Raw genomic sequence first — 9,918 nt, 5'->3', positions numbered from 1 at the left:
TGCCTGGTTTACCCAGGTTAAACCAGCCCAATTGCAGGCTAGCCCACTACACTGCCTGGCTCAACTCGCCCCTTTTTGCCATGCCTGGAGCAAGGAAACGGAGGGGGGGTCCCGTGAGGACCATCGGCGGCCAGCGGGCTCCCACAGCGGGACAAGCTTCCTCTCCCCCCCCGCTCCATCTGCCGGCGGCGCCTACAAACTACCCCCTGCCTTCACCTGCCTCCGGCGGGCTCCGAACCCCCCAAACAGCGCACACAGTGCCGCCCGCTCCACGCTGTACCCACTGTCCATCGCACCCCCCAAAGGGCAGTATTCCTCCTCACGCCGCTTCTCTCTGCCCCATAGGAGACCCACGCGTGATTCGCGACGGCTGCGGGGCGTTCGTGCCCACGGGAACTGAGCCACCTCCCCATGATGGGGACAGGTCTACCCACAGGGAGGACAGGTTACCCACGGGAAGGACAGGTCTACCATAGGGAGGACAGGTCTACCCGAGCCCGGGCGCCTGCACCCCCCACGCGCGCCCGCGGTCGCTCCACGCTGCGGGGCGGAGCGGGGCCGTGACGCGGCTGCGGCCGCGCTATAAAGCACCTGCCCGGCGCCTGCGGCTCCAGACGCATCGCGGCGGCTCCGGTAAAGCACCGTGAGGAGAAACAGCGGCAGAGCAGGGCTAGGGAGTGGGGAAAAGAAAGAAGAAAACCCGAGGAAAACGTCTCCAAAACTTCCAGCTCCTTCCAGCGCAGCCCCACACCGCTGAGACCCGCGCCATGCCCAGCCACCCCGCCGGCGCCCTGCTGTTGGTGCTCGCCCTCTGCGCCCTCCTGGAAGACGGTGAGCCCCGGGCTCGGGTGGGGCTCGGTGCCCGGGGGGTGCCTGCCCTATTGGGGTCACCCCTCCGCTCCCTTCGGCTCGGGGAGCGGGGTTGCGAGTGTGCCGGAGGGTGCCTGGGGTCTGCCCCGAGGCTGGCGGTGGGGCGAGGGGCATTGCCCGGCACTTCTGCTCCGGGATAGCCCCGGTAGCCGCCGGGGTTGTGTAAGTGCTGTAGGAGCCTGATGGGTGAAGGCTGCACCTCCTGTAAAACCGCCTGCACGTTGAAATCGCCGTAAGCCTTACGGGAGGTGTAATTGCAGAGATGACAGACGGACGGGCACTCCAGCGCTCTGCACCGAGCCTGCAACTCATCCTTTCCTCCTTCTGCTGCAGGTATGGGCCACCCTCCGCTGGAGTCCCCCCTGGCTTCGCACCCGAGGACCAAGCGATGTTCCTGCAATAGCTGGCTGGATAAGGAATGCATCTACTTCTGTCACCTGGATATCATCTGGGTCAACACACCTGGGTGAGCACGGACATAGCTTGTTTTTGGGTTGGGGGACAAGACTCCTGATAAGTGACTGTGCTTTCTGTTGGAGGATGGGGTTAGGTTAGAGCAATGTGGGAAAGGGTCCTGGTTCTGGGAGGCTCTTGTAGCACCTGCTTTGGAGAGCACTGAAAGTCCAGTCCTTCCTAAAATCCAGATAGGGACAAGCTGTGTTTCTGCTCAGGAGTTTCAGTACAACTCACAGGGCAGTGGAGCCAAAGCCCAGGGTGCTGCTTCCTCCGGGGCTCATCTTTATCTGACTTTTTGTGTACCTCTGCAAGCTGAAAACAGCTCTGAGGTGTTAGAGCTGCAAGTCAGAAAGTTTTTCTACCCACTTGCGCGCTGTAACCCTGGCTGCTGACTGCCAGCATTGTTAATGAGACGGTGGTGGGCTGGCACTAGCATCCTGTGGCTGCCAAGTACTGCCCTCAGGAATGCTAAAGCAGCTTTCCGAGCTGTTTCAGACCAATGGCCATCACACTGTAGCAAAACACATGTACTCAGGTGTGGTTATAATCATGCTTACTAACGTGCAATTACAACTCGCTGCTTGCTCGGAGAATTGTTGCAGACACTGCCAATCCTAAACCCTCTGGGAGAGTAGATCACTATCAGAGATGGAGCTGGGGAATGTGCTAACAGCTCTGAAAGCATGCTGTGATCAGAAGAACCTGTTACAGCCCCAAGACATCTTCATTTGTACCATGTCCTGGGTGTTAAAACCCATGGAGGCAGGGAGGGAAAGCACTGATAGTTTCAGTGCTGAAGGAACTGGCTGCTTGCTGCTGGTGGACTGGGGCAGCGCTTTGCCACACTGCCAGCTCACCCAGCACTTGTGGTGACCCTTGCAATGGGCGGTGGGCCACAGCAAGGGGAGAGAATTCCACTTGCAACCCAGCACATACTGGTAATCTCCCTGGGAGGGGTAGGGTGGAGAAAACAGTAGGTGGGAGAGGAGCTGGAGTTTAAAGGCTTAGATCTATCAGTGGCCTTTTCACCTTATGTCTATAGATGAGTCTTTTATTATCCTGGCACTAGCTTGGCTGCCTCCCAGGGCTGTGCTATAAACCTGTGGCTAATAAAGAGGTTAGCTGCATAGCTGATGCCTTCTGTTTTTAACAGGCACACCGCTCCCTATGGCTTGGGGAGCCCTCCGAAGCGGCGCAAGAGAGCGCTCGGCAGGTGCGAGTGCTCGCACTCGAGGGACAGCATCTGCGCTGCCTTCTGCCAGACGAAGCCTGGGTAAGCCAGGGGGGTCCTGGGGGTATCTCTGGGGGCTGCTTTGGGTGGGGGGGGGGGGGGTGCAAGCAGACAGAGCTTAGGAGCTGGAGGAGCTCTAAGGCCTCCCAGGGGATGGCTGTGCAGCTCTTAGCAAACAGCTGGAACTTGTCTAGTGGCTTTCATACCCCTCCCAAGAGGCCCTGGCAAAGTGTCGCTAGGGTGTTCCTGTTGTACAACAGTCTCTTTACTAGGTGATGTGAAGCAATGCTGCCTCCATCCGCTGTCAGGAGGCTGAGGAAGTGTGGGGTGTGAAGGGGGGAGCTCCTGCATGGCTTAGGTGGGAGAAGCTGCAGGAGAGGAGGGCTGATGTGAGCTGGGAATTGGAAGTCAACTATCATCCATAGCCAGCTCTCTTCTTAGCTCACATGGACTTTGTTGTCTTGTTTCAGCCAGCGGCATTGAGGAGTGCTTACACTGTAGGGAGGTGGGGAGCAAAGTCATTGTAGAGACCTGTCACTGATTTCATAGCAAGGCAATAGCTAAACTCCCCAATCATTACATATGACTCTGAATAGAGTGAGGTCTGACAGGATGGCAGTAACAGTGAGCTATGAATAGCTCTTAAAAAGCTGCAATTAACCCTTCAAAAACATTCATTCAGCTGTCTTAGTCTGTCACACTCCCCCTGGCACATGGATCCCCTAGCATGGCTGGATGTGAGTGGCTCATGCGTCTCCTCTTGTTCATTAGGTACCTTCAGAGTCTGAAGCTCCCAGTGAGCTCTGGAGCATCAATGAAGTCTCTGCAGAGCAGTGGTGTGAGGCCTTCCCATCATGGCCTGCTAAGAGCTCTCAGGTAAGCATGCCACTTAACCCCACTTTGAACAGCCCTCATGAGCACCTTAAGATCTGCTTTTGAGACCCCAGACTGTGGGTACCGCTTGGATTTGACCTGACTTCACCTTCTTGTCTCCCTTTAAATGAATAGACTGGTTTTGCTCTCTAGAATAACAGCTGAGGGATCCAGGGTTGGTTGTGTCCTTCCAAAACTAGAGAAATATCACATAAAATGTGATTCTTGATTGGAGTTGGAAGCTCCTCTGAAATGGAATGGGTGACATACAAGAAGGGGAGGGGCAGCAATCAGGAATTGGTTGGGCAGCAACTTTAGACCAGAAGCTTTCCTCACATCAGTGAGTTGTGGAAGGTACATGAGAGTTGGCACGAAGGACACGTTGTTCTGTTGGTGGCAGTTAAATCAGATGCAATGGGAACACTTTCTGAAAGGCAGAACTGAGGAAGCATCACTGGGGTCACACCCTGCTGCAGGGCTCCTTGGATCCTCTGTCACCATTGGAAAGGGAATACTGGGGTTGATGAATCTCAGCTGTGGTTTAATACAGCTGCAGCTAGAAATCATCCCTCCTTCTTCCCCATCTTCTGCCTCAGAATTTGTCTTGGCAAGGGGTGTATGAATGTCATACTGCAGGATGTTGCTGTGTAGTAGAGAAAGGGACTGGAGAATGACCATTGTGCCTCTTTCTGTTTCCAGGGATCTTGCCATCTCCAGCCTGCAGTTCAGCAAGCATCAGCAGCGTTCCCGGAGGAGCGCACAGCCAACAGTTTTGCCTTGGAAGAAAAACATCTGGAAGAAGAAGAGATAAGAAACAGGTGCATGCCAAGTTCACCAGAAGAATATGGGAGTCCTGTGGGTGCCGCTAACTCCGCTGTCGGTAGTTAGAGCTGAAGGAAAGGCCATGAGTGGAAGGGGGAAGAAGTGGAAGTCTCCATGCTCCTGTTGCGTGAACCAGTACTGAATGCACTCCAGAGACTGTTGTAAAGGGAAAACTCTCTCTATACAGTCATAGATGTGTCGTGGAGCTGAATTGTGCCTTTTTGGATCAGGCAAGGGTCCTGCTGGAGGACTACTAGCTTAACTCTGCACCGGAGCCTTAGGCAGAGGGTCAGCCCGTGCTGGGCAGTTGAATCACATAGAAACCAGGCGGTTCCGTGCACTTCTGGACCTGGCAGCACTGAGCCCATATCTCTGTCCTGCTCTGCTCTGCCTTTGAGCCATGTCCAGGCATGGTCCCAGCTTGGCCCCAGTCAGAGGTGGTTTGGCTGGTCATTGTAGATGGGGATAAGCTACCTCCAGTGCGAGCCCACCTTTGCACTTTCTTCTCTTACTTGCCAGGCAGTGCGATGTGCATGTGAATGAGACTCCCATGGTAAATCAGCTCCCAGTTTTAATTAAAACAAGTGTACCATCTAGAAGCCTGAAAGCCAACTGAGCAGTCAGTGGCGTTCCTTGGCTGAGGAATTCACTGAAGGTCCGTCCTTAAGTGGCTCCTCTTTAGGTGGAGGATAGTTTGCTTACACTGGAGCTTGCATCAAATCCAAGCATGACCCCTGCCACCCAGCACAGCAGCAGCAGGGGGGAGGCTGAAGCAGAGCTGCATTTCTGCAGGATCCCCATGCATGTAATCTGGGGGAGGGAGCCCCACTGGGTCTGAGCAGGTCTGGATGAGTTCCCTGTCTCATCGCCTTGGACATACCCTTAGCAGGGTAAAGTCCACCTTTTAACCCAACATCCCAGCTTTCTCTCAGCTCTGCCTGGAAGGAAAGGCTAGGGGCAGAGAAGATGGGGGGGGGGGGGGGGGGGGAATAGCACACAAAGGCTTGCTTGCTTCTTTGCTTAGATCAGGTCTTGGAGTCAGACTATGTAATTAATGACCAGTGTATGGGTAGCATGTCACTATGAGAAGTGTAACCTGAACAGAATGCATTAGGCAAGAGGCAGCCAGGTGGGATTGATGTGGAGGAAAGGACTGGGAAGAGAGCACAGCACTGTCTGCACAGCTTTAGAAGAAAGGCTGGGATTTAAGCCCATGCCAGAGTTACAGCTGCTTCCCAGGCCATGGAGCAGCAGTGAGCTGCAGGCCCAAAGGGAAGTAATAATTTGGAATAAGCACTAAGCCCAGGACCTAGGAGCTGATCTTATAGGCAAACCCATCTAAGGCTCTGGAGCTGTACCGTGAATGCACTTTTGTTTGCCTGGGCAGATTAACTTGTATTATAAATTGTGGCTGCAGATCCAGCTAGTGCAGGGAAATAATTGCTCTCCTGGAACTACTGTTGGGTCCCCCTTGCTGCCCAATCCAGTATTACACAAGCCTTTTAAAAGGCTGCTTAAAGTTGGTGGCTGGACCGAAATACGTGGCTGTTGCAAGTATAGTCCCATTGGACATACAAAATACACCTTTGATTTTTGCTTTAAGCCCTAGAGGAGGTAAAAATGAGACCAACTGATTGTATTGTAAACGACAGAGCAGACATCATTTGGTCCCCAAAGCTGCAGAGCATCTTTTCTATATTTGACTTTCTGCAGGTTTGAGTCATTCTACAAAAAGAATAATCCTTAAAGGGTTTGTTCCAAAGGAAACTTTGCACATGGTTTAATGTGAGCCTAGTAATTTAAAATGAAACTACTGCTGTAAAGTACTATGTATATCTCCTTGTGTGTGTAACATCTCATCTTTAGGTGACTGATTGCACACATGCCGTATGTAGCATCCTGAAATCTGTGTATTTATTTAAATCTATTGATTTCTTTTTTTTCAGACAGTAATTTGCAAAATATAATTTGTAATAAATAATGACAAAAGCCAATTACATTTTTCTTCCTTATTTGATGGCTGGGTGGTGATGGATGAAGTGAAAGAAATCCAGGTGCCCAAAAGGACTGTGAAAGTGACTGAGACAGCACAGCTGGGTGAGAGGGGGAAGGCTGTGTAGTCTTGTGAATGGTCCTGAGCAAGCTTGCCTTAAGTCACAGAAGAACCTTAGTGAGCTCTTGGTCTCAGAGGACAAAGCGTCCCTGTTTGGGCAGCTTGAGACCCAGGTGGTTGGATAGGAGACAGCACAAGGGGAGCATCACATTTGCTGTAGGTAGGACCACAGGAAATGCTCCCCAGCCCTGCTATAGCATGTGGGCTTGAAGGAAGACATCTAAACAGGGAGAAAATTTAAACTAATCAATTTTTGGATGGGTTGGTGGTTTGTTTTTTTCTGATCCTAAGATCAATGAGCAGAGGAAACTTGATCTGGGGCTGAATGATGGAAAATCTCCCAGGGCAGGCTGTCCACATTCACTCGGGGAAACTTTGGACTCTCTGCTGAATGGTACAGAAGGAAATATGGGGAGTCAACACCTGGAAAACCAGTTTAGAAATACAAGATGTTCCAGAAAAGTCCCCCGAGGCCCTGATCCCAAAACCTCAGATGACATCCTTGCTGCGATCTTCTGTAAGGCCCCTCAGGTGTCCCCCAAGAGCTGAGGAGAACCAGAGCCTGACAGTAACCCCATGGTGTTGCCTGGAACAAAGCCAACATCCCTGCAAAGCTCAGCCCTTCTGGCACAGTTTTAATTACAAGAGCTAATTAGGTATCACCCAAGGGAAGAAGAGAGGGGAGATGCTTAAAAGCGTCTTAATTAGGGGCAGAAGGGAAAAGAGAGAACTGTTATTATTCTGAGGTTATTGAATACAGTGATAAAGATGAGCTGAAGTAGGCTGAAGGAGGATATTTTATAAATTCTCACACATAACAGGAAAGAACAGAATAATAAAACTTGACCGAAGAGGAAAATCCAGGAAAACAAGGAAATTCCAAAGCCAGTTCTACATGGGATAGGGGAACTTTCCTAAGATGCAACTGCTTGAGCAGTCCTTTTTATGACTGACAGTTCCCATAAAAGTGGACCCCTTGTGCCCTGCATAAGACTCTGTATGTTTTCTGTAGCTGGAGCTCCTGAAGAAGAGCCATGGCAGGACATGGAATGTGTCAGTGGGTAGTCCTAGCCAAGGAAATAGAGCGCTTGATTAAACTTCAGTGTTTAAAGTTGTCAAATCTTATCTCTAGCTCCAGTACCCTTGGACACGAAGATTATTGACTTGCCTGGTTGTGCTCAGCTGGCTGGAGTGAGGAACAAGTGTATCTACGGTGGATGTCAACTCCATAATTCATGCCTTCTGCCGCAGGCTGGTGAGCGGTCTGTGGTCAGCTGCATCCCACAGCTTCAGGATCTCCTCACTGCAGGGTAAGGAAAGCCACAGGTTCTTTGGATGCCATGCCCAGCTCCAGGCATCACAGCAACTGACCACAACTGGTCTTATCTGATCCAGGCATCAGTGAAGTATAAAGCACTCCAGTCCTTCCCATGGGAGTTAGGCTCGAGTTTAACCCTTAATCATTTCCCTTCAGAAGGGATTGGTGGGAAAGCTGAGGCAGGTGGAGCTGGCATAAAACTGTTGGGAGAAGCACATCTGTCACACCTATCTGTCACACCTTCCTCTGATGCTCAGCAGGAGCATTATACTGCCTATGACCCTGCTTGAAGTCCCGACCTCAACCTCACACCTCTTCACTGATGAGTAACTGGGTGCTCCTCACTGACTTCCCTAAGGGATGGATTCTTAAAGCAGTGAGGTTGACTTAACCTGCAGTAGAGCAACTCAGTACCCTTCGGTGCTGATCCCTCCTGTCCCCACAAGCATTGACTTTGATGCTAGACTAAACCGTGGTGGGAAGAATGAGCTGGCAGAGTCAGTGAGGAATGGGGTTTCTGATGGTTTTGTGACTTCAGCTGGGTCAGATGAGTCCAGAGCTGAAAGCTGAAGCTGCACGAGCAGCTGAACATCCAGCTGAGACTGAAATGTGGGAGGCCACCAGGGCTATCGAGCTTTTGCAGGTGGAATGTACCAGAGGTTAGAAAATCATCTTTCCTCCCAAAGACAGAAACCTGCCTTCAGCATATGCATGCGTTCACTCTATTATGACCCTAATAGCACATTATTTGCAATATGTGTTAACCAACTCAATAAGTCACCCTGATGGCTTTTGTTTTTCTTTTCAGTTTCAATCCATGCCATGAAAACCTCCAAGACTTCATTTCAGCAGCGAGGCCATAACAGTTTAGACAAGCTCTGAAATGGTGAATAAGCCTCTCCCTGGAGATTTGATGGCAAATCCAAGGTATGCTTCTGTGACTTTATTATTGAAACAGAATGATCTCCCTCCAGCTCCCTTGGGGGGGGGGAGGAGGAGGAGGGAGCACACATGGAGCAATTAAGACAAATGTCTTTGACCTTCAGCAACTTAATCAGCTGCCAGTGCTCTTCCTAATAGTGTGCTAATGGTTAAGTTCTTCTGGATGCCATAAAAAGTGCTATAACTGGAGGCTACAATAAAGTGCTGATCAACCCATCAAGTGAGTCAATCCAAAAGTAATATCTGTCTTTGTAATGACTGTAATAAAACCTATGCCAAAGCCAGGAGATGACGTGAATGAGAATGCTGCTTAATTATGCTGGGCTGCAATGCTGGGTGAATTTGCCACACTTGGGTAGAGTTGCTTTTGGGTGACATTCCCACCTCTGTGTAGGGAAGCCAAACTTTATGTGTGTGGCCAGTGCTCCAAGAGGTCCTAAGAGATTTGGGCAGGTGACATCTCCATCCAAGCTGACTAGGGTTTCTGTGCTGTTGAATTTGGGCTGGAGCTGCTCATCCTGGGAGTCACTGCACTGACAAAAATCAGAATGGAGACATGAGGCTGAGAAGGTTGGGGCTGTTCAGCCTGGAGAAGAGAAGCTGCGTGGAGACCACAGAGCAGCTTCCAGTGTCTGAAGGGGGCCTATAGGGATGCTGGGGAGGGACTCTTCATTAGGGACTGTAGTGATAGGGGTAATGGGTTAAAACTGAAACGGGGGAAGTTTAGATTGGATATAAGGAGGAAATTCTTTCCTGTGAGGGTGGTGAAGCACTGGAATGGGTTGCCCAGGGAGGTTGTGAATGCTCCATCCCTGGCAGTGTTCAAGGCCAGGTTGGATGAAGCCTTGGGTGAGATGGTTTAGTGTGAGGTGTCCCTGCCCATGGCAGGGGGTTGGAACTGGATGATCTTATGGTCTTTTCCAACCCAAACTATTCTATGATTCTATGATTCTATGATTCTATGGCTGTGATTCCCTTTTGAGATGCTGGGGCTGGGAAGAAGAGAAAAGGTGTTTATAAATTACATATTACATATGTATCATATATGTAACATATGTTCATACATATGTTTATGTATGTATTACATGTTACAATGTTACATATCCTGGTGTTAAAGTAACCTTATGTTTAATGCCACGGTATTGAAACAGGGTGAAAGATTACTGAAGCATCCAACGCAGCACCATGGGATGAGGTAGACGAGCGCTGTGCTATAAAGAGGTAGATATAATGAAGCAGAAAGCATCACTGGGAGAGGGGAAAGAGTGAATCTGGGTAAATCAGAGAGACCCT

The 9,918-nt window shown here is 50.6% G+C and overlaps 1 protein-coding gene across 1 annotated transcript; it reads left to right on the top strand.

The window, feature by feature from the left end:
* Nucleotides 1–596: 596 nt before the first annotated feature.
* EDN2 (endothelin 2) lies at nt 597–6,246 on the top strand. Its single transcript, XM_062611386.1, has 5 exons — nt 597–831; nt 1,204–1,336; nt 2,480–2,599; nt 3,329–3,433; nt 4,130–6,246. The coding sequence occupies exons 1-5, from the start codon at nt 768–770 to the stop codon at nt 4,239–4,241; spliced, it is 534 nt and encodes a 177-aa protein (XP_062467370.1). The 5' UTR covers nt 597–767; the 3' UTR covers nt 4,242–6,246.
* The last annotated feature ends 3,672 nt before the right edge of the window (nt 6,247–9,918 follow it).

The sequence above is a fragment of the Pezoporus occidentalis genome, unplaced genomic scaffold (assembly GCF_034315485.1).
Source record: "Pezoporus occidentalis ecotype Australia unplaced genomic scaffold, CSIRO_AGI_Poc_V1 ctg153, whole genome shotgun sequence".
Classification (NCBI taxonomy): Eukaryota; Metazoa; Chordata; class Aves; order Psittaciformes; family Psittacidae; genus Pezoporus; species Pezoporus occidentalis.
The sequence above is the reverse complement of the archived record's forward strand: the minus strand, read 5'-3'. Positions and strand labels throughout refer to the sequence as shown.